This window comes from Nomascus leucogenys, chromosome 7b, assembly GCF_006542625.1.
Source record: "Nomascus leucogenys isolate Asia chromosome 7b, Asia_NLE_v1, whole genome shotgun sequence".
Taxonomy (NCBI): domain Eukaryota; kingdom Metazoa; phylum Chordata; class Mammalia; order Primates; family Hylobatidae; genus Nomascus; species Nomascus leucogenys.
Window position 1 is genome coordinate 106,715,262 of NC_044387.1, and position 25,169 is coordinate 106,740,430.

Sequence of the window (25,169 nt, forward strand, 5' to 3'; positions counted from 1 at the left end):
GACCATTTCCTACACAAGCTCATTCAGAGAAGGATGAAGACCATTTTGGAAGAAGAAAAACACCCTTATTAAGAATTGCAGCAAATAAGCAAACAAGGTCTTTTCAGGTACAGTTTCAGAACCTATTATTTAACATTCCTCTCAAGCAAATATGCCTTGAAATGCTTTTTTTAAATCACAAGAATTTAAAAACACTTTACAATAGAGAATGATTGATTTTTAAAATGTGTCTGATTTAGCTTCGTAGAGATGTTCCGCTGATATCCATAACTGGTTTGAGAGGAAATGTGGAACAACAGAAGCGTAACAGTGTCTACTCAGTAACAAGTGTTTTACGAGTTAAAAAGACATCCAAATGCAATACTGAAAAATCGGAAGTCTTGATTTGTCTCACTGATGACTCCGTTTTTCCTAGAGCAGTCTGTTGAATGCTTAGTGGGGATAAATAGATTTATAGGTGACCAAGACAATCTATCAATGTATTAGCCACAGATTTTTTTAAATAGAAAATTTTCTAAGTAGGAAATCATTCATAGCTCTTTGAAAGATATAGGGAGAGGCCTCAAGAAAAAAAGAAAGGAAAAAAATTGGGAAAGGAAACAAAGATGAAAAACTGGGGTGGGGGGAGCGGTCAGGTGGTGGCCTTGAGAAGGGTCTGATCATAGCAAGCAGCGGGGCCGGCCGGCGGGGAAGGAGGGAGGAGAGGAGAGGGCTGCTCCCCTGTGGGTTCTGGCTTCTGCAGAGCTGTAAGAGTTGAATGCTACACACACAGCCACACGAAGGAATGCTCCAGGATTGGGAAAGATAAAATTCAACATTATAATGAGAACCCTGTGAACGCTATTGAGTTAACTATTTCCCTCTCTCTCTATTTCTTGTAAATCTTAGTGTCAGTAAGCTAATTATAAATTTACATTTTATGTTCTAAAAACATGCATCTTTTTCTCATTGTAGGATGATTTTCTTATATCAAATGGTACAGTTCATTTTATTTACTTCAGTTTCTGGCGGTAAGTAGAGTGTTCTCTTAACTATGGGCTGGGAGAGGGAAATCACACTACAGTCTCAATCTCCACACGTGGGAGAATCCCACACCGTTTATGCCGGGGAAGGAAATAAAATGTTTTTATTAACTTCCTGCTTGAGGCTCCAGAGGTTTTCAAAGCAGGGTAGGAATTGAGGTGAAAAAATTGTTTGTACTGGTAGGAATCTCTGTCTATATATATACCGTATCTACATCCATGCCTACATACATCATTCATTTAAATGATATTTAAAAGCAATATTAAAAAGAAGAAATCTTGATTTGCCTCACTAATTAATTGGTTTTTCATAAAGCAGTCAGTTCAATGGCACATACACACACACATAAAATAGGAATTTTGTACTGAAAAATGTTATGTAAATATTCATACATAGTTTATGTATTTCAATAATTTACCCTGTTAATCTCCACCCTATGTCACACCTGCTAAATTTGTTTATAAATTACTTAGCCAATATTAAGTAGGGTATATCAGTACAAGTATTGCTTAGTTCCATGACCATTCTTTATTTAAAATGAAAGCTGACGCATTCCTTTAGAAAAATAGCTTATGTATACATGTTATACTTAATTTCTGATACTATCGCTAGCATTTTAAGCACAGTAAATTCTTTTTGCTGGCCTATGTGAAAATAGGCAAATCTAGGTGAAGATATTAAAAATAAATTCCACTTAATATATTAAATTACACAGCTCATAATTTCAATTTTCTCTGTGACAAGACTACTTGCTCGGGTTATAATATTCCTTTGTTGTAATTATCTGGAAATTGTATTGTTATTTCATTGATAAATATGTTAGCGCTAAATAATTTGATATATTTTGAACACTGGACCTAATAACTGCATAAACGATTGACCCTGAATCACGGGTTCCGCATCCATGGATTCAAACAACCTTGGAGTGAAATATTTTTAAAAAATTGTCTCTGTACTCAACATGTGCAGTTTTTTTCTTGTCATTATTCCCTAAACAACACAGTATAACAACAATTTCCATAGCATTCACATTGTACTAGGTATTATAAGTAATCTCGAGATGATTTAAAGTACACAGGAGGCTGTGAGTAGTTTATATGTAAATACTATGCCATTTTCTATCAGGGACTTGAGCGTTCATGGATTTTGGTATCTGCAGGAGGTCTTGCAGCCAATCCCCCACAGATATCAAGGAATGATAGTGTACATATATAGGTCCTTTATACACGCATGTGGAACATTTACAAATACTGACCACACACAAGCCTCTGAAACAAGTCTCAACAAATTTTAAGGGGTTAAAATTATACTGATCGTGTTATTCAATCACCGTTAATGGGAGCTAAAATAATAATAAAAAGGGAATTGAAAATCTGCAAATGTTTGAAAATTGAGTGTCCCTTTTTAGATTAATATGAATCAGAGATGAAATCACAACGGTAATTGGAAAATGAATTGTAGAATAATGAAAATACAGTGTATCAAAACTTTGAGATTTAACTGAATCAGTGTTGAGATCAAATGTATAGATTTACATGTATACATTAGAATACAGAAAAGGTAAAAATTAATGATATAAGACAACAAGAAGATAGAGAATAGCAACTTAAATGCCAAGAAACTAGAAGGCAGAAAGAATAAATTGCAGAAATTAATTAAATGGAAGACACACATATTTGAGAGGTCAACATAATCCCTTTCCAACCCATTTTTATAAGGTCAGGGTAATCTTGACACCAAAATCTGATAGGCAAATTCTGAGGAAAAAAAATTTCACAGGCCTTTTATCTTATGAACATATGTACAAATATCCTAAACAAAATATTATCCAACTTAACCCAGTAGAATGTTAAAAAAATTAAAGGATGATTACATTGTGATATTGTGAAAAAGTTGGGTTTATTCCAGGAATGAAAAGTTGATTTAACATTCAAAAATCAATAGACGTGTGACTTTGGGGTACATAAAAAAAAAAAAAAAGAAAAAGAAGGGAAAGCAGGAACTCACACAGATATACTTGTACACCCATCTTCATAGCAGCATTATTCACACTAACCCAAAGGTGGAAGCAGCCCATGTGTTTATCGACAGGTGACTGGATAAACAAAGTGTGGTACATACACACGAAGGAATATTACTCAGCCCTAAAAAGAAAGGAAATTCTGACACATGCTACGACACGGATGAACCTTGAAGACATTACGCTAAGTGAAATAAGCCAGTCACGAAAGTACAAATACTGTGGGGTCCCACTGATATGAGGCACCTAGGGTAGTCAATTTCATCAAGACGGAAATTAGAACAGAGGTTGCCAGGGGCCGAGGGGTCAGGGAAGGGGTGAGAGTTGGTGTTTAATGGGCACAGAGCATCAGCTGGGGAAGCCGAAAAGTTCTGGAGGCAGATGGTGCTGACGGTTGCACAGCAATGTAAATGCACTTAGTGCCACAGAACTGTACACTCAAAATGGCTACATGGCACATGGTATGTGATCTGTCATAATAGAAAATAAAAATAATTTTAATGTTAATATGTGCCGAAAAATGCTTGCTAAAATTCTGTTAATGATCAAAACTCTAAGTAAACTGGAAATGGAAGAGAACTTTCATCAGCTATTAAACGGTATTTTAAACAAAAGCAAACAAAAATCCAAACCAAAAATCTTCAAGAAACATAATACGTAATAGTGGAATATTGAAAGCTTTCCCAAGGGATTGAGAATAAGACAAGAATACTTCCCATTATTTCCATTTACTCTTATATGGAGGTACTCGTTGGTGCAGTAAGGAAGGGAAATAAAAGGAAAACAATTAGGAGGAACATAAGCTCTCGTTTTTCACAGATGATATGATTGTGTACCTAGAAAAATCCAAAATTAACCATCACATAAATTATTTGAGCCAATTAATTAAGTTAGTAAGAAGTCTGGATACAACGTCAATATACAACAGCAAGCACTTGCTCGTTTGCAAAAATAGATTAACTAGTTTTTACTGACACTAGAAGCTGCGTGTGTTCCACATCCATGGATTCAAACAACCTTGAAGTGAAATATTTTTTAAAAAATTGTGTCTGTACTCAACATGTGCAGAGTTTTTTTCCAAAAATTTTTAAATGTTTATATGTTTAGGGGGTGTAAGTGCAGATTTCTTACATACATATATTATGCAGTGGTGAAGTGCCGGCTTTTAGTGTACCCATCACCCAAGTAGTGAAAACATCCTCTAACAGGTAATTTTTCAACGCTCACCCCACTCCCATCCTCCCACCTAGTGGCATATTGAAAATCAATTTGTCTTGTAAAATTAAATAGGAGGGGAATATAGTCTAAGAAAATTAGTGCATGGTGGACACACACACAGAACACATGTGTGCACATGTGCACACAGAGAGAGAGAGAGAGAGAAACTGGGTCTTGCTCTGTTGCCCAGGCTGGATTGCAGTGGTACAATCACAGCTCACTGCAGCCTCAAACTCCCAGGCTCAGGAGATCCTCCTACCTCACCCTCCCGAGTAGCTGGGATTACAGGTGGAAACCACCATGCCCAGCTAGTATTTTTTTTTGTATTTTTTATAGAGACAGGGTCTTGCCATATTGCCCAGGCTGGTCTTGAACTCCTTAGCTTAAGCAATCTGCCTACCTTAGCCTCCCAAAGTGCTGGGATTACAAGCATGAGCCACTGCGCCCACTCCACATTATTAAATATAGAACACTGATTTGATTCATCAGTTAATATTCTTCTTAAAAGTAGTATTTTAATGTAGCAAGATTGCTTTCCACCAAAAGGTGTGGTTTCCATGGTGGGGATTCCAAATCATTCTCAATGGGGTGAGGATGTGTGTTACCACACCCCCGAGCCATCAGATGCTATCAGAAATCATCACTCTGGAGTCTTTGTTTCAAATAAGCACAGGGTTTGGACAAAGAGACGCAATTAGGAAAGGAAAAAGCAGAAGGCTCATTCCAGACCTGGATGAGATCCCGAAAAGCAGCAGCTTTTGCCAGTAAAGATCCTTGAAATGATTCAATTACCCTCAAAGCACTCCTTGTCTCCAAGACAATCACTCAAAAGCACAATTCCATTGAAGCCAACGTACCATTCTGTGATTTTCATTTCCACCTGAGGCTGTTCATTCGACAAGCTCACATAAAAGTGTTCATTGCCTTGATTTCCAAATTCAGGTGTATTTCCTGGTAAGTAAAGCTACTTGCCTTGCCTTTATGAGATTACTACCTAATTAGATGTATGCCCAGTAAAATCCAAAATAACGCATGCCATGTATTACATCACAGAATGTGTGACTCAGTTGTTCAAGGACACCTACTTTGAAGGAGGGGACATTACTACGGTTTTCACACCAAGCGCCAAGTATTGCCAGGCAGTCTGCACTTACCACCCAAGATGTTTGCTCTTCACTTTCACGGCGGAATCGCCATCTGAGGATCCTGCCCAATGGTAAATCCTTATGTTTCCACATCGAGGAGACGGATTTTTAAAGGGAGATTGCTATTGTTAACACATTTCCATCTACCATTTTATAAAATTTAACATTAACAACTGGAAGATAAATTGTCTTTCAGTTGAAATATTATTACAGAAAGAAGTGATGGTGTTCAGGCAATTTAGAAAAGAATAAATATGCCTCCAAGTGTAGACTTTCCAGCCTCTCTTAGAGTCTCATATTAATGGCATGTTTCTTCTGTTTGTCTCAATTTTTATGCTTCTTAAACATTTCACACTTTGCTTTTCTATCGATTATTAATTTTTGTTGTGCTTTAAACTGGAACTTCTCCCAACTATTTTATTGGAAAAAATTAAATATTTAAAAAGATAATTTGAAAAAATAGTACAGTACAATGATCCCTTGCCACCACCAAAACTGCAATCTTTGCTATATTTGTATAGCAATATACAATATACAATATTAATACAATATAACATACCTATTTTTTTTTTTTTAGACAGAGTCTTGCTCTGTCGCCCAGGCTGGAGTGCAATTGCGTGATCTCGGCTCACTGCAAGCTCTGCCTCCCAGGTTCACGCCATTCTCCTGCCTCAGCCTCCTGAGTAGCTGGGACTACAGGTGTCCACCATCATGCCCGGCTAATTTTTTGTATTTTTAGTAGAGACAGGGTTTCACCGTGTTAGCCAGGATGGTCTCAATCTCCTGACCTCGTGATTTGCCCGCCTCGGCCTCCCAAAGTGCTGGGATTACAGGCGTGAGCCACCGTGCCCGGCCACAATACCTATATTTGTATACATGCTTAACCATTTGAAAGAATTTTAAAACATGCCACTTTACCCCTAAATACTTAAACATGCATTATCCTACACAAAAGACATACGAAATTTAACAAGAATTCCTGTATATTATTTCAGTTTTCCCTCAAATGTAATTTATAGTGATTAACCAGAATCTTACTAAGAGTCACTGACTGCACTGGGTGGTTTGTCAGGTTTAAAACATTTTAAACAGTCCGCCAACCATTTGTGTTCCCATCCTGAGCTTGAAAATTTAATAATAAGCCTTTCTGTAGAATTCAGTTTTCAACATCTTTGTGTATTATTGCTACATTCACAGGCATTTATACAGCACCCGGAGCTTATAAAATTTACTATTCCAGAACCTAGAACAGGGATTTGCAAATGTCTTCTTAATAACGCAGAGTAAATATGTTAGGATTTGTGGGCAAAACCCACAGTAAAGCCAAGGATATTATATAAGTATTTATGTCACCACTTAAAATGTAACCATTTGAAAATATGAATATCATTTTGTATAGCTAACAGGCTAAACAGAAACACACAGATTTTTGGTTGCATTTTACCAACAGGACCTAGTTCACCCATTCCTGTTTGTTCCTATTAGGAAGGAGTATTACATGTAGTCTCTCAAGTGTACGGATGTTGAAGTAAAAAACAAACTCAGAATCTTGCTAAGAAAATCTTTGTTTTGGCATGAGATAAAGTAGTTTGTTTCCTTCTCTTTGGCTTTCTGTGTGCTGACTTTTAAGAGCCATTATTTTAAAAACATAAATTCCTATTCAGTAATATATATTTTTTAAAAAACAGGTTTACTTGTGTCCTGAAAGACAGTGTTACAGAAACACTGCCGAGGGTGAATAGGACAGCAGCGATTTCTGGGTATTCCTTCAAGCAATGCTCACACCAAATGAGCGGTAAGATACGTTGTTAGAATCAGCAAATACTAGCTGTGATGTATGCATATCGTCACATCGGATGTGGTTTTAAGGCTATGAAATAAAACACTGCTATGTGGAAATAAACCCCCTTAATGAAGTTCTTTCAGTGTAGAGTATAAACTAGCATACATGCATGCCTGCCCTCCAACACACTGGAAAAACTTCTTTACCTCATAGAAAGACATACCCTACTACCTCACTTCCCATCATTTATTTATATTCTTTCTACTTCCCAGCCTAAAATCTTAAATGAAAGTCTTTTTTTTTGATACAGGGTCTCACTGTGTTGTCCAGCCTGGAGTGCAGTGGTGCAACCACAGCTCACTGCAGCCTCAACCTACTGGGTTCAAGCCATCCTCCTGCCTTAGCCTCTGGAGTAGCTGGGACCAGAGGCATGCACCACCATTCCCAGCTAATTTGTTCATTTTTCCTAGAGACAGGGTCTCACTGTATTGCCCAGGCTGGTCTCAAACTCCTGGCCTCAAGTGATCTGCCCACCTCGGCCTTCCAGAGTGCCGGGATTCCATGGTGCCCAGTCAAAATTCTTTATTAAACGTATTAATCCAAATCGAAAGGAGCAAATATAAAAGTTGAAGTGACACTTGTCTTAATATTGAATAGATACTTGAATCAGTTAATTAGTGAAATAATCAGTGCAGTTAGGGAGAAGAGAGGCTAGATCAGAAAATCAAAATGTGAATTTACAAGTCTAAAATTATTACAATGGAAGAAGGATATTGGCATTCTTTTACTGCCTCCATTCAAAAATAAGAATTTTGGAGATTAACATAACAAAAGACTTCTGAGGAAAGGCTGGTGAAAAAGTTAAAAGGGTGAGTCAGGAGGGACAGTTGCATAGGTCATTGCCCCTGGAAGCTGGAAGGTACTCATGTCTTCTGCTTTTATATCCAGCTTGCAACAAAGACATTTATGTGGACCTAGACATGAAGGGCATAAACTATAACAGCTCAGTTGCCAAGAGTGCGCAAGAATGCCAAGAAAGATGCACGGATGATGTCCACTGCCACTTTTTCACGTATGCCACAGGGCAGTTTCCCAGCCTGGAGCATCGGTGAGTGAGCCCCAGGGCTTCGAGTGGCCAATGAAAAACAGAATCGTGATTTACTAAAAAGCTTTTGCCATGAACTTTATGCCAGAATTTATTTTGAACCCCTAAAAGACATTTCTATAAAAGTACTCCCAGTTTTCTTCATGAAAAATACACTTAAAGCCTAATTTGGATGCATTTCATTTATGGTAAGGAGTCTATCTTTTAATAACACTGTCAGAACAATATATACACTTAGCTCATTTCAAAAGCGTTACACTTTTAAATTGGCACTTTTGAAACAGCTGCAATTGGTATGATTGTCAGTGCCCTTCCCAGCCTAAAAAATGTTACAGTCTAACAGAATAAAAATAAAAACCCACTCCTCTCTCTCTAAATAACAGTTCCTTACCTAAGACAAAATACTCATGTAAAAAGTTTTATCCTGGTCCATACTGGATTTTGAAATATTTCAAGGATAAATCTATTGCATAAGGATTTAAAAATTATCTGATCTCTAATAACCAAATCTGTGTTCTCATCTTTAAAAATTTACTAGGGAAATAGATTATTAATTTGCATATTCAGAAATATTTGAGATGATTTAGATTTTCATAGTAAACTGCATTTATCTGGAATCAACAGAAAAGTGAAAAACATTCAAATGACTAACACTTGTGTTTTAACATTGGCTTTTAACATTCTGCTCCCCACATTCACAAAGAGGAGTAAACAGAAAGCAAACAAAGCATCAACGAGTTATTTCAAAACCAGCAGCGGTTAAAAACACACACACGCCAAACCCCTAAATTAGTCATTTGACTTGCAAGGCTTGTCTTTAGCTCAGCTCAGACGACAGCTTTTATGTGTAAGACTTAACAGTGTGAATTGCAAGACAAGAAAGTGGAGGTTTCTAAGCAAGATAACGTTAAGTCATTAAAAGTAAGAAGGACTTAGCCAGGCGCAGTGGCTCACACCTGTAATCCCAGCACTTTGGGAGGCCGAGGCGGGCAGATCACCTGAGGTCAGGAGTTCGACACCAGCCTGACCAATATGGTGAAACCCCATCTCTACTAAAAAAGAATACAAAAATGAGCCGGGCGTGGTGGGCACCTGTAATCCCAGCTACTTGGGAGGTTGAGACAGGAGAATTGCTTGAATCCGGGAGGCGGAGGTTGCAATGAACCAAGATTGCGCCATTGCACTCCAGCCTGGGTGACAGAGCGAGACTCCATCTCAAAAAAAAAAAAAAAAAAAAAATGAGAAGGGCTTGAGAAGTCATTCATTCATGCACTCTCCTTCATGTGGTGACTCTCTCAAGCTGTCATTGTACTGAAGAAGAAACAAAGTTACACAATTCACAGGTGCTTAGCAACACTGCTGGGACCATGCCCAGCCATTCAGCCCCCCAGATGGATGCTTTGGGGTCCCGCAGGTCCTCTTTCCAAAGGGGACTTTCTTATCATCTCATGTTTTTTCCTCCTTGTAGTTGGAAGAATAAGACACTTTTCCTTTTTCTTTTTATTCAGTAACATTTGTCTACTGAAGCACACCCGAACAGGGACACCAACCAGAATAACGAAGCTCGATAAAGTGGTGTCTGGATTTTCACTGAAATCCTGCGCACTTTCTAATCTGGGTAACTATTGACTTCTTGATGACGTAGTTCAACCATTAAACATGCTGATGATTACAATAGATCTCACTCAGGATACCAGCTTATGGTGAGCTTATCGTGAGCACGATGAAATGGACCCAAAGATCTTCACCTTCTTCATGTGATAGATTTCATCATGTCCTATACAGTTAGATCCTCTATTTAAATTTCAAGTTTAAAACAATCATGTCATTTTCTTCTAAATAAGAAAAAATTAAAAGATCTTGGGATACACTTACATGTTTTAATATGGAATTTACACATACTGTGACTGGAGTTTTCCTGACCGCTGATGAATTGAGCTCCTAACATGGTTCTTCTGTCGTGCAGCTTGTATTAGGGACATTTTCCCTAACACAATGTTTGCAGACAGCAACATCGACAGTGTCATGGCTCCCGATGCCTTTGTCTGTCGCCGAATCTGCACTCATCATCCCGGCTGCTTGTTTTTTACCTTCTTTTCCCAGGAATGGCCCAAAGAATCTCAAAGGTAAGGAGTTAACAAATAAGGATAACTTGTTATCTTTTAAAAATAGCGGAGTAACTAAAAATTTACTCCAAATGTCAGTATAGGATAAAAGTTGCAAAGATTTTCTAGCCCTTCTCCCTTTCTATTCCCCACCTACTTACCACAAACCCAACATTACCGAGGACTCTTTTTTTTTTTTTTTTTTTTTTTTTGAGATGGAGTCTCACTCTGCTGCCCAGGCTGGAGTACAGTGGCATGATTTCAGCTCACTGCAACCTTCGCCTCCCGGGTTCAAGCGATTCTCCTGCCTCAGCCTCCTGAGTAGCTGGGATTACAGGCATGGGCCACCACACCCGGCTAATTTTTTTTGTATTTTTAGTAGAGACGGGGTTTCACCATGTTGGCCAGGCTGGTCTCGAACTCCTGACTTCAGGCGATCTGCCTGCCTTGGCCTCCCAAAGTGCTGAGATTACAGGGTTGAGCCACTGTGCCCGGCCAATAAATTTTAAAATAAATATTATTTTACCTAAATAAATTTTAGATACAGGTACAGTTGTGTTACATGGATATATTGTGTAGTGGTGAAGTCTGGGCTTTCAGTGTAGCCAAATAGTATACATTATTCCCATTAGATAATTTCTCCTGCCTCACCCTCCTCTATCCTCCCAACTCTCTGAGTCTCCAGTAGCTTTCATTCCACTGTCTCTGTGCCTATGTACACTTTATTTAGCCCCCACTTATAAGTGAGAATATGCAATATTTGACTTTCTGTTTCTGAGTTGTTTCACTTGAGATAATAGCCTCCAGTTCTATCCATGTTGCTGCAAAAGACATGATTTTATGATTTTTTTATGGCTAAGTAACATTCTACAGTATATTCTATACACCACATTTTCTTTATCCATTCATTTGCTGATAGACTCTTAGGTTGATCCATATCTTTGTTATTGTGAATAGTGCTGCAGTAAACATGTGAGTGTAGGTATCTTTGTGATATAATGATTTTTTTTCTTTCTTTTCCTTTGGATATGTACCCAGTAGTGGGATTGCTGGAGGTCTCCACCTTGGCAAAGGGAGAGTTGTCTAGTTCTAAATAAAATGAAGAGATTCCATTTCCATTTCATGACCACTAAAAGACCATTCAGTCCAATGCTTTGTTTAAAATAATTGAACCAGGAACAGAAAGAGCTGAAAATGTCGGTGAAATGTCAAACCCAAAGTGGAGAGAGAGAGGTGGAAATGAATGTCTCCATCAAGTAGGTTAGGGTGGTGGTGGAGGGAGGTTTGAGAATTGAGTTCCTGTTTCCTTACCAATGGAAATTAATGTAGGACATCAGAAACAGCATGGAAAATTTCTTTGATTATCAAAAGGACACTAGCTAAGGTTGCTGTCCCTCTTTATTTATTTATTTAAGACAGGGTCTTGCTCTGTCACTCAGATTTGGGTGCACTGTGTGTGATCTCAGCCCACTGCAGCCTCCACTTCCTAGGCTCAAGCAATCCGCCCGTCTCATCCTCCCAAGTTGCTGGAACCACAGATGTGCACCATCACCCCCAGCTAATGTTTGTTTTTTTGTAGAGACAGGGTTTCGCCATGTTGGCCAGACTGGTCTAGAACTCCTGGTCCACCTGCCTTGGCTTCTCACAGTGCAGGGATTACAACCCTAAGCCACCATGCCCAGCTTGCTATTCCTCACTGACAACATTCACTTAAACAAGCAAACAAATATCCATAAAATTAAGTCAACTTTAAAACCTAGCTTGTATATATCTCCGAATTGGAACTCTCAGAGCCCTCAGCACTTGCTTGATTGGCCTCCTGTTGATGAAAAGGTGTCCTCCAGACAATTCAGCCAACGGGAGCCCTGTGTGCCTTGCCTGTCACATGAGCCTCACTTTCCACCGAGTGAGGCTGCAATTTCAGAAGCGCCGGGTCTGTCACATGAAAATATATCTGTTACCATCACTTACTAAACAAATTTAGTAGGATTTGTTTGGGGCTTATTATATATCAGGCACTGTTCTGAAGACTGGGGATACCATTTATTGAACTAAATAGATAAAAACGTTGCCGATTGGACCAGAGTGGAAATGAGAGAGAAGTGACCAGATCGTATGTGTTATCAGCAGAGAGCAATAAGATTTGCTGATGGATTGGACCACGGATTATGAAGGAGTCAGTGATAGCACCACGACTTTTGGCCCAAGGAACAGGAAAGACGGAAATGCCGATGACAGAGATGTGGAAGATTTCGCAAGCAGCAGAGTGTAGGAGAAGCAATGCCCGTGGCGCATCTAGGGGAAAGGGTTGAATTGGCAACTGGAAATAGAAGTCAAATTCAGGAGAGAGGTTTATGTGTAGATCTGTATTTAGGTGTCACCAATATACAGCTGATACTCTTTTAAAATCTAGTGAAATTATCAAAGGGTTAAATGCAGAGAGGGAAGAAAGTAGGTCCAAAGATTGAGCCTTGGGACATTGGAAGTTCAGAAATAAGAAAGATGCCATTGTCACTTGTAATTTTGTTAGTCACTGCTCTTTTTCTTTGTCTTATTCCCTTACTGACCAATTCCTAGAATAACACATTTGATCTTTAATACAGAATGTGATAGGAACGTGGCTTCTGTAAGCCCAAACTTGGGAATTTAAATTTAAATTTATTAAAATTAAATAAAACTGGCTAGGCACAGTGGCTCACGGCTGTAATCCCAGCACTTTGGGAGGCCAAGGTGGTGAATCACGAGGTCAGGAGTTCGAGACCATCCTGGCCAACATGGTGAAACCCCATCTCTACTAAAAATACAAAAATTAGCCAGGTGTGGTGGCGCGTGCCTGTAATCCCAGCTACTCAGGAGGCTGAGGCAGGAGAATCACTTGAACCCAGGAGGCAGAGGTTGCAGTGAGCTGAGATCATGACACTGCACTCCAGCCTGGGTAACAAGAGAAAGACTCTGTCTCAAAACAAAAATTAAATAAAACTAAAAATTCACCTCCCAGCTGTATTAGCCACATTTCAAGTGCCCGATAGCCACATGTGGTTGGCGGTTACTGTATGGGATGGCACAGACATACACTATTTCCATCACTGCAGAAAGATCTATGGACAGCCTTGCTCTAGACTGTGAGTTTGTCTGCTTAGGAAATGTCACTCTTTTCCAGGAAGATGCTTCCAAGCTGTGGAGTCAACGATGGACTTCACCCATCTCCTTGTAAACCTGTCGCAACCCTGGATAGGAGGTTTCTAGGTAGCATGAAGACTCTTGAATCTTTACGATAGGCTGGGAGTGTTGAAAGGAGGGAAATGAAAAGGGGAGATACTAGGAAGACTGACACTAGAGCAAGCTCAGAAAATGTTTACGGAGCCAGGTGATTTAGTTAGAAAATTTGTCTGCAACCTAAGGGTCATGGAGTGTGACTCCGTGGTTTATGAGTGTGACTCCGTGGTTTATGAGTGTGAGTCCGTGGTTTATGAAGAGTACTTTCAAAATAGGAAAATCTTCACAATGAAGTATCAGCATGAGCTGACTTTACTTTCTCTAGGTGCTGTAAAAATGTTTTTATGTGTTCGATATGATATATTTCTACTTCCCTTTTGTTTTTGTTAGAAATCTTTGTCTCCTTAAAACATCTGAGAGTGGATTGCCGAGTACACGCATTAAAAAGAGCAAAGCTCTTTCTGGGTTCAGTCTACAAAGCTGCAGGCACAGCATCCCAGGTAAACTGAGAGTCCTGCATTCTGGCTGAGAGTGTCCAGCCTCGAGGAGGCTGATGCATACTGAGGGAGGGTCTCGCTCTGACATGTGGTCTGCTGTCTAGTGTTCTGCCATTCTTCGTTTTACCATGACACTGATTTCTTGGGAGAAGAACTGGATATCGTTGCCGTGAAAGGTCACGAGGCCTGCCAGAAACTGTGCACTGATGCCGTCCGCTGCCAGTTTTTTACCTATACCCCAGCTCAAGCAGCTTGCCACGAAGGGAAGTAAGCCGTATGAAGGGTTATGCAGATACCCTTGTCCCGTCTGCCTGTGAGGTGCATTATGTTTATACCATTTTGTTTCCAACTACAGGGGCAAGTGTTACTTAAAGCTTTCTTCAAACGGATCTCCAACTAAAATACTTCACGGGAGAGGAGGCATCTCTGGATACACATTAAGGTTGTGTAAAATGGATAATGGTGAGTATAATGTCACTTAAAAAAATATAGCTGAAGGAATTATTCCATACTGAATCTATCACAACCAAGACTGTCAGTTATAGCCACAGAGGGGAGAACACTTATGAAATAACAAATTCTGCAATTTTCTATTATATTCACTCCTATCACTCAAGCTGACCACATTTTAAAGGTAAATATTGGGGCTTGACTAAACTGTACATTGCCTAATATTAACTAAATATATGTTTTAATTTGACACATTTATACACATGGCATTTCTGTTTTCTTTCTTTGTTTTTTTTTTTTGAGATAGAGTCTCACTCTGTGGCCCAGGCTGCAGTGCAGTGATGTGGTCATTGTTCACTGCAGCCTCCGGCTTGACCTCCTGGACTCCAACAATCCTCCCACCTTAGCTCCCTGAGTAGCTGGGGCTACAGGCGGGCACCACAACACCCGGCTAACTTTTTGTAGAGATGGGGTCTTGCCATGTTGCCCAGGCTGGTCTTGAACTCCTGGGCTCAAGCAATCCTCCCGCTTTGGCCTCCCAAATTTCTGGGATTACAGGCTTGAGCCACTGCACCCAGCCACAATGAGACCCAGACTCTGCCAACACTCCTGTTATCAAGGCCAGTAATCTTTCCTATTATCCTTCGTAAGGGAAATGTCGATCAGCACTTTGGTTAGTCAAATTAGTAATTTTCTTCTAAAAATTGTGTATCTATTCAAGAAACACTGGAGCACCTCCTCTTTAGGGGTCTTTAGTCATATTCCATGCAGGGTTCTGGAGACTTCGGAATTGGCAAAGGTTAAGGTAAAACTTTACTAATAACAATGAGTGTGGTAGGGTGGAAATAAGAGTGTTTAGATTACACAAGACCTATAATAACATAAAAGTTACAAGAAAAATCCTACCAGCAGTGTTTCCATCCCAGTGGCCAATTTCTGAGCACAGTCGCAAGTGATGGTTTGTAGGCAAACAGAATTGTTCTAAGGGACAAAATTCCCAACAGGAAAGAACACACCACAAACACTCCTGCCCGAATTACCATAGGAACTTAGGATGGCTTTACTATATATTGATTTACATAAAGCTGCATGTTCTTAGACTGTTTATTGCTAAATGTCCAATATTACAATACACTATAAGATGCAACTGAGATTTAGTGAATAAAATGAAAGTGATAATCCTGCTTTGTAATAGTTTTAGAAGCACAAACCTTTTGTGTCAGATTATCTGCTGTACTGAGAAGGCGAATCAATCCTTAATTTCTGAGAACTTGTTATGTAGAACATAAAGATGTTATATTGCCTCCAACACTGATATCCTAACTAGCAAACTATGCCTTCCTAGAGTTTAGAGGTGCTGCGATGAAAATCTTTGGATGGCTCAAGACTTCTTAAAATGCAAGTCGATTAAGTCGTATCTCATACATTCTGTTTTCCTCACAATAAATTTCCCTAAGACAAGAAGAAGCATTCAGCACCATTCTATTGTCTTTCTTCTACTTCTAAGCATTAGAAGGGACGCTTAGCAAATGTTGCTGTTAAGTAATGTTGACATGGTTTAAAAAATGGGAATGAGTACGTATACCTCGATAATTGCAGACTGCATTTTCCCCCTTCTTTCTTCATTATGGCTTTCTCTGTTGGATTTATAGACTCTGGCCTGTAGCAGTTACAGAATATACCAGGTATAGATTGATAGCTACAGGAGAAAATGTAAGATAAAGGAAAATAAAGTCTCACGTCTTTTCAGTGCACCTTTGGAGGGAGTGAATTAGATAACTAGGTTTTTACTGCACTGTATTTCATGAAATAACCCCCTAATGTGAAAGGGAATAGCTACGTGAGATATTTATGGTGCCTTGTCTGTCATTTGTCTACAATGTAACTTTCTTTTTTTTTTTGAGACGGAGTCTTGCTCTGTCACCCAGGCTGGAGTGCAGTGGCGCAATCTCGGCTCACTGCAAGCTCTGCCTCCCGGGTTCATGCCATTCTCCTGCCTCAACCTCTCGAGTAGCTGTGACTACAGGCGCCCGCCACCACGCCCGGCTAATTTTTTGTATTTTTAGCAGAGACGGGGTTTCACCGTGGTCTCGATTTCCTGACTTCGTGATCCGCCCACCTCGGCCTCCCAAAGTGCTGGGATTACAGGCATGAGCCACCGCGCCTGGCCAATGTAACTTAACTTTCTGAAGATAGATAGCAGCACCATTAAAATAAACATTTCTTAACACAAAATATGATTCTAAACACATATTTTCAGCATTTCGTTTAAACTGAGAAACAACATAGGATGAACCTCAAGGCCTCTCACCTGTACCTTATTTCTAACATACCTTAGTTACTACTTACCTATTAATTTTCATCAAATTTACCTTTATGACGCTTCCCACCTTGCAAACTATAAAGGCTTCCCAGAAATTCCAGAGTAGAGGGCCCTCCAAAATGAATGTTCGCCCTACCAGCTCTAAAATGAGAGCCTCTGTTCAGGCTTCCCAAGTCACATCGTGCTCGTTCTCACCTCAGTTGCTGTTAGCTGCGGTTTCCTTCTGAACGCCTTCTCTCATCCTCTCCTCCTATTTGCAATCCGCCCCAGAATTATGCACTCATTTTCCTACCAAGGAAAAAAAGGCCTAGAAAGGTTGTTTTACACCCACAAAACTAGTGAATGGACCTTCTAGGATCCAGCTTCTCACAGTGATTCTTCTGTTAACTTAGCGTCCTTCCTTAGCTCGGGACACGGAGCCTGAGCACCTGAGCCTGGTTATTCTAAGTGTGATCTGGGCACAGCACATTGGCATCACCTGGGAGCTTGTTAGAAAGAATTTCAGGACCCACACAGACGTTACTGAGTCAGAATCTGCATTTTAAAAGCTACACAGGCGACCCACAGGCACATAAAAGTTTGAGTCGCATAGGTGTGTGTGTATGTGCGTGCGTGTGTGCGTGTGTGTGTGTGCACGTGTGTGTGTGTCTAGAATACTGCTGTCTACGAACACCTGACTCCCATCCATCTGTGTTCCATGGCTCCAAATGGGAGTGCGGGTTCTTGTGTCGGGCATCCAGTACGTAGAAATAGAGGGAACTGTCCTGTCTAGGCAGCCACAAGAGAAAAGAAACACAGGGATGAGCCTGAGTCAAAGTCCCTGAAAAGTACCAAGGACCCCAGAGAATCCCAAACTGTCAACAAGGCCAAAGGTCAGAGGAAGCTCGCAGCAGATCAGTCTTACTTTGGACGTGGATGGAGCAGGAGTGACTGGGATCATGGTCAGCAGAGTCACGGGGACAGGGCAGGAACCGGACAATGGCTGCAGCCTGCGGGCAAGGTGCTCGCTTTTCTTTCTCAGAGTAGTTGTCAAACGCCAGCAGGGCTGGTTCAAACACAGATGGCTGAGCTTCCAGGCTGGAGTTTCTCATTCACTGGCTCTGAGGTGGGGCTGAAGAATGTGCATTTCTAACACGTTCCCAGGTGACGCTGTTGGTCTGGGGACTGCACTTGACAACCACCGGTTTAAAAAAACCATTCATGTTATCATTTGAAGGAGGGTAAGACAGGCTTGTAGTACCACACAGGGAGGGCGCATTCTTTGGGGTGTGTAATTACAAGATGACTTAGTCAATTCCATTTTTCACGTGCATGTGTTGCTTTGGCAACTTGATTATAAAGTCTCTGTAACTCAGGGTCATGATAAACTATTGACTTGAGGGAAGGTTTTCTTCGTCTTGTCCCTGAAGGAGCATAATTACTGATGGAAAGGAAGATGCGGGACGCTGCTCATCACGATGCTTCTGTTGCAGAGTGTACCACCAAAATCAAGCCCAGGATCGTTGGAGGAACTGCGTCTGTTCGTGGTGAGTGGCCGTGGCAGGTGACCCTGCACACCACCTCACCCACTCAGAGGCACCTGTGTGGAGGCTCCATCATTGGAAACCAGTGGATATTAACAGCCGCTCACTGTTTCTATGGGTCAGTACCACGGCTGTTTTTATTAGTTCATCTTCTTCACACATTTCTAAAAAATATTACTAGCATGTTAGGAAATAAATACTTTAACCAATTAAATTGTCTTATTTGCAAAATTAATTAATTCCTTCAGTGGTAAAAAAGGCAAAAAGGAAGAGCTCCCCATGGTCTCCCAGCATCAGAACAGGTGCAGGTGCACGCCTGCTTGACTGCCTGCTATTCTGCTTCCCATTTAACCGCATCCACATCCCCAAGGGCCTTCATGTTATTCCCTGCAAGAGCATACCTCCCTCTGTGCCTCGCTCTGTGCACTGCGCCCGGAACTAAACTCAGAGGATTTACCATTGTCCGAATCAAATTTCTAATATGTGTGTGTGTGTGTGTGTCTGTGCGTGTGTGTTTAAATACAGACAGTGGCCAGGTGTCTTCGTTCACGCCTGTAATCTCAGCACTTTGGGTGGCTGAGGTGGGAGGACTGCTCAATGCCAGGAGTCTGGGGTCAGCCTGGGCAACATAGTGAGACCCCGTCTCCAAAAAATATTAAAAAACTAGCCTGGCATGGTGTTTTGTGCGCCTGTAGCACCAGCTGCTCGGAAGGCTGAGGTAGGAGGATCAGTTGAGCCCAAGAGTTCAAAGGTGCAGTGAGTTACTACAGTGCCACTGTGCTCCAGCCTGAGCAACAGAGCGAGACCCTATCTCTAAGTAAATAAATAAAATACAGAACGAGTTCAGTACGCATCCTCAAATTGGATTCCTTACTTAGGTCACTTTCAGCATTGGCCAAACATAAAGGCTCCAGCTGGGGGTATATATATTGCAGGGAAGTTATGTTGGCCAAACTTTCCATTTGCTACTTCAGTATCCTCCGAGTTGTTTCCAGACACAGTTTTGTGTGCTTTTTAGTTTTGGTTTTCTTTTTTAATCAACCTGCAGCACACTCACGTTAAACTCAAGAACACATGTGAGGCCAAGAGTCCCCGTTACCTGTCACATATGGGAATGGAGTAGCAGAAAGGCTGCCTGAGTTTCTCAGTGTCACAGCTAGTTACTGGCGAGACTGAGACTAAGTCTAGCGGTCTTCGCGTGTGTATGTGTGTGTGCGTGTACATGCGTGTGTGCATGTGCCTGTGTGTGTGTGCTGGAGCATGGAGGGAGTGCTCATTCATTTTTTGTGTATAATGGATTTTCTTTATAGGGTGAATATGTTTTTTATCCTGAAAAATCTTAGGATAAGATTTTTTCCACCTAAATGTCCATCATTGGCAGAAAATATTAGTAATAGTTAAACAGTCACACACTTCACAATGTCTGGGAATTATTTTTAGTAAAGGAAATTTCTTTCCCTCTGTTGTTTGCTCCTTAGGGTAGAGTCACCTAAGATTTTGCGTGTCTACAGTGGCATTTTAAATCAATCTGAAATAAAAGAGGACACATCTTTCTTTGAAGTTCAAGAAATAATAATCCATGATCAGTATAAAATGGCAGAAAGCGGGTATGATATTGCCTTGTTGAAACTGGAAACCACAGTGAATTACACAGGTATGGAGAATTTTATCTGGAAAGTTATCTCCAATGGTGAACTGGAGAAAATGCTTAACACTACTAGACTTACGTCCTGACCCTGCCAATCTCTCCATGCGTTATCATCATGAAAGGGAGAGGGCCTGGAACGCTAGTCATTCATTCTGTTAAGGCTGACACACTTTCCTGGCTATTGAAACTTATTTTGGGAATGTGGCTGAAGAGATACGTTTTCCTGAGGCTTCTTCAGGTGCATAGAATGACATAATTTCATAATACTTTGGAATAGTAAAGATTATTTTGTCTAAAGATAATTTAGTAAGGATAATTTAGGGATGAAGGATTGAAGGTTAGAACAATTAAGCAACTTGTGCAGGATCAAAAGTGAGTTGGATGAGGAGTTAGCGGCGAGGGTGAGGCTTGTCCCTCTCTCGCCCCCTCTTCCCAGCACGTGTGCGATGTCGTGCTGAACCTGAGAGAGGAATATATACAACAACAAGGTAAAACATGAATATAGTAAACAAAGAAAACACAGAAAATGTACAGCGGAAGAAGAGTCTCTTCTGGAAAAGAGGATATATTTTGCATCTCATATTTAAACCATGATTTTTTAAATTCAGATTCTCAGCGACCCATATGCCTGCCTTCGAAAGGAGATAGAAATGTCATATACACTGATTGCTGGGTGACTGGATGGGGGTACAGAAAATTAAGAGGTAAAAATGGTGTTGTTATATGTGCTCCATCCTAGAAATGAAGAACGGAACCTTTTCTGCCCTGTCAACTCACGTAGCTGAAGCACAAGTCGAGTCACACTACTCAGTTGCAGGAAGCAGATTAATAAAGATGGAGAGGCAAAAACCACCCAAGTGAGGCTGGTGCCTCATCTGTTTGACTGGAAATTTTAAATGTGACTAAATCTCTTTAAAGACTAATTATATTTAATGAAGTTTAATGTGAAGCCTCGCACTTTTCAGTTAATGTTCTAGCCTGCTATCCAATTACTTTCTCTGGGAAGTCATTCCAGTTAGAGTCATAATTAATTTTTGAACTTAATTAACATTAACAAAATGGTACATGCAATAGTGGGAATAATGTCTTCTTCATACTTGTAATTATAAAAGGTCTGTGAAGTAAATCTAACATTTTTTCCTTCTAGATTTTTATATAGGCATGATTTTTGTTGTTGCTGTTGTTTTGAGATGGAGTCTCGCGCTGCCGCCCAGGCTGGAGTGCAGTGGTGCGATCTCGGCTCACTGTTACCTCTGCCTCTCGGGTTCAAGTGATTCTCTTGCCTCAGCCTCCCGAGTAGCTGGGATTACAGGCGCCCACCACCACCCCAAGCTAATTTTTTATATTTTTAGTAGAGACGGGGTTTCAACGTGTTAGCCAGGATGGTCTCAATCTCCTGACCTCGTGATCCGCCCACCTCGGCCTCCCAAAGTGCTGGAATTACAGGCTTGAGCCACCGCACCCGTCCATGATTTTTATTTTAAATATATGTGGCCAGGCACCACCGGTGGCTCACGCCTGTAATCCCAGCACTTTGGGAGGCCAAGATGGGCAGATCACTTGAGGTCAGGAGCTCAAGACCGGCCTGGCCAACATGGTGAAACCCCATCTCTACTAAAAATACAAAAATTAGCTGGGCGTGGTGGTGCGTGCCTGTAATTCCTGCTACTCGGGAGGCTGAGGCAGGATAATCACTTGAACTTGGGAGGCGGAGGTAGCAGTGAGCCGAGATTGCACCACTGCACTCCAGCCTGGGTGACAGAAAGAGACTCCGTCTCAATTAAAAAATATATATATATCTATATATATATATATGCATATATGTTTATGTGTATTGTATATGGTTATTCTACAAACAAACCAAAAAACTTGTTTTCAGACAAAATACAAAATACTCTCCAGAAAGCCAAGATACCCTTAGTGACCAATGAGGAGTGCCAGAAGAGATACAGAGGACACAAAATAACCCAGAAGATGATCTGCGCCGGCTACAAGGAAGGAGGGAAGGATGCTTGCAAGGTAATGGAGTGTTCTTAGCCAATGGAACATATGCAAATTGGAATGCCTAATGCATTGGTTTTTTTTTTTTTGAGACAGAGTCTGGCTCTGTCGCCCAGGCTGGAGTGCAGTGGCGTGCGATCTCAGCTCACTGCAAGCTCTGCTTCCTGGGTTCACGCCATTCTCCTGCCTCAGGCCTCAGCCTCCCGAGTAGCTGGGACTACAGGCGCCCGCTACCAAGCCCAGTTAATGCCTTTTTTTTTTTTTTTTTTTTTTTAGTTTTAGTAGAGATGGGGTTTCACCATGTTGGCCAGGATGGTCTCAATCTCCTGACCTTGTGATCCACCCACCTTGGCCTCCCAAAGTGCTGGGATTACAGGCGTGAGCCACCGCAACCGGCCGCTTAATGCATTTTAAAAAGCAGTCTTCTGCCAATGAGCAGGGAACACAGTGTATTTGTTTGACTTAGACTGAAATCAAAAGTGAGGAGACTGACTGGATGAACGCAAGCACCCAGGTTCTCTGCAGTATATTAAGGGGCCAAGACAACATTTTAGGCAAAATCAGCCTGAGCAAGATGTGCTGAAGATGGGAAGCATCTGAGTTGATCTGTGCACATTTTCTTGTCTCCCCTCGTTCTAGGGAGATTCGGGAGGCCCTCTGTCCTGCAAACACAATGAGGTCTGGCATCTGGTAGGCATCACGAGCTGGGGTGAAGGCTGTGCTCAAAGGGAGCGGCCAGGCGTTTACACCAACGTGGTCGAGTACATGGACTGGATTCTGGAGAAAACTCAAGCAGTGTGAACGGGTTCCCAGGGGCCACTGGAGTCCCTGAAGGACCCAGGATTTGCTGGGAGAGGGTGTTGAGTTCACCGTGCCAGCGTGCTTCCTCCACAGTAACACGCTGAAGGGGCTTGGTGTTTGTAGGAAAATGCTAGAAGAAAACAAACTGTCACAAGTCGTCATGTCCAAAAATCCCGTCCTATGATCATTGTAGTTTGTTTCAGCATCCAGTCTCTTTGTTTTTGATCACGCTTCTATGGAGCCCAAGAATTACCATAAGGCAATATTTCTGAAGATTACTATATAGGCAGATATATCAGAAAATAACCAAGTAGTGGCAGCAGGGATCAGGTAGAAGAACTGCTAAAAGAAGCCACCATAAATAGATTTGTTCGATGAAAGATGAAAACTGGAAGAAAGGAGAACAAAGACAGTCTTCACCATTTTGCAGGAATCTACACTCTGCCTGTGTGAACACATTTCTTTTGTAAAGAAAGAATTTGATTGCGTTTAATGGCAGATTTTCAGAATAGTCAGGAATTCTTGTCATTTCCATTTTAAAATATATATTTGAAAAAATCAGCTTGAGTAGACACAAGCTAAGAGTGAATGTGAAGATACCAGAATTTCTGTGTGGAAGAGGATTACAAGCAGCAATTTACCTGGAAGTGGTACCTTAGGAGCAATCCTGAAGATACACTTTCCTGAAGATGATTTGTGATGGATTGTATTTTTATTTAAAATATCTTGGGAGGGGAGGCTGATGGAGATAGGGAGGCGTGCTCAAACCTCCCTAAGACAGCTGCTGCTGTGACTGTGAGCTCCCAAAGAGATAGACCATATATTTATCTGACAAAAATCACCATAGACTGCATCCATACTACAGAGAAGAAACAATTAGGGCACAAATGGATAGTTACAGTAAAGTCTTCAGCAAGCAGCTGCCTGTATTCTAAGTACTGGGATTTTCTGTTTAGTGCAAATATTTATCTCATTATTGTTGTGATCTAGTCCACTAACCTAGAATTTGAATTGTCACCACATAGCTTTCAATCTGTGCCAACAACTATACGATTCATCAAGTACAACATTTTTTTTTTTTTGAGACAAAGTCTGACTCTGTTGCCCAAGCTGGAGTGCAGTGGCATGACCTCAGCTCACTGTAACCTCCATTCCTGGGTTCAAGCGATTGTCCTGCCTCAGTCTCCCAAGTAGCTGAGATTACAGGCACATGCCACCACGCCCAGCTAATTTTTGTATTTTTAGTAGAGATGGGGTTTCACTATGTTGGCCAGGCTGGTCTTGAACTCCTGACCTCGTGATTTGCCTACCTCGGCCTCTCAAAGTGCTGGGATTACAGGTGTGAGTCACTGCGCCCGGCCATGGAAAATATTTATTGAGCACAATTATGTGAGAGCATCATGCTGAGCTTTGAGGATACAGTGGTGAGCAAACAGATATGTCCTGGCTTCATGAAGCTTATACTCTAGTTAACATGAGCAACAAAATAAAATAATCACACAAAATATATAGGTTCAAGCTGAGATGAGCGGCTGCACCAGATTCTATGAGATGAGAAAGGAAGAAGGACATTTTTCACCGAGTTCAAAGACTGGAATACAAAGGAATTTGTCCTGACAAAGACAAAACAAAAACAACAACAAACAAAAAACCCAAAAGAGCAAAATGACGGTAGAATATAACGGGGCCAGATCCAAAATGCTGACAGGTTCCCAAAAGAGCAAAATGACGGAGACAAAGATCAAAAGCTGACGGACGTAGAATATAACGGGGCCAGATCCAAAATGCTGACAGGTTCCCAAAAGAGCAAAATGACGGTAGGACATGACGGGGCCAGATCCAAAATGCTGACAGGTTCAAACAAAATTGGAATTGAAAATCAGAGTGCCTTCAAGAGTATCAAACAATATTATCTTGTCACTTGCTTATTACCTTAGTAGCCTGGAAGCAACACTTCACACAAAAAAGGGTTGGATGTAATTTCGGATAAGAAGAGATGTTTCTGTAAAGTCTTTCCTGAGAAGCATATTTGAGAAAAACATATTTTTTGTTTTTAGTATTTCACTTTGTATAATGTCTTAGTTTTTGAAGAGCTGGTATATTCCTACGATTCGTTATGAAAATACTATAAGACATAAAATATACAATAAGAAGATCTCCTCTTCTGTACCAGAAGAGTGCACCTTTCTCACTTACATCCTGTCTGGGAACACTTCTGATTGACACGCAGAGGGATCCCTCTGTCTGTGGATATTTCTGATGGGTACCGAGAGAGCTTCCTCTATCTTGGGGCATTTCTGATGTGTACAGA

General features: G+C 40.9%; 1 protein-coding gene across 1 annotated transcript; it reads left to right on the plus strand.

Annotated features, from left to right (window-relative positions):
* Nucleotides 1-23,921, plus strand: F11 (coagulation factor XI). The gene is made up of 15 exons (XM_003271500.4): nt 1-107; nt 955-1,010; nt 5,315-5,477; nt 7,095-7,201; nt 8,138-8,297; nt 9,803-9,912; nt 10,261-10,420; nt 14,006-14,115; nt 14,217-14,379; nt 14,468-14,574; nt 18,358-18,526; nt 19,887-20,062; nt 20,665-20,760; nt 21,936-22,075; nt 22,697-23,921. The coding sequence occupies exons 2-15, from the start codon at nt 956-958 to the stop codon at nt 22,856-22,858; spliced, it is 1,878 nt and encodes a 625-aa protein (XP_003271548.2). The 5' UTR covers nt 1-107; nt 955; the 3' UTR covers nt 22,859-23,921.
* Nucleotides 23,922-25,169: the final 1,248 nt, after the last annotated feature.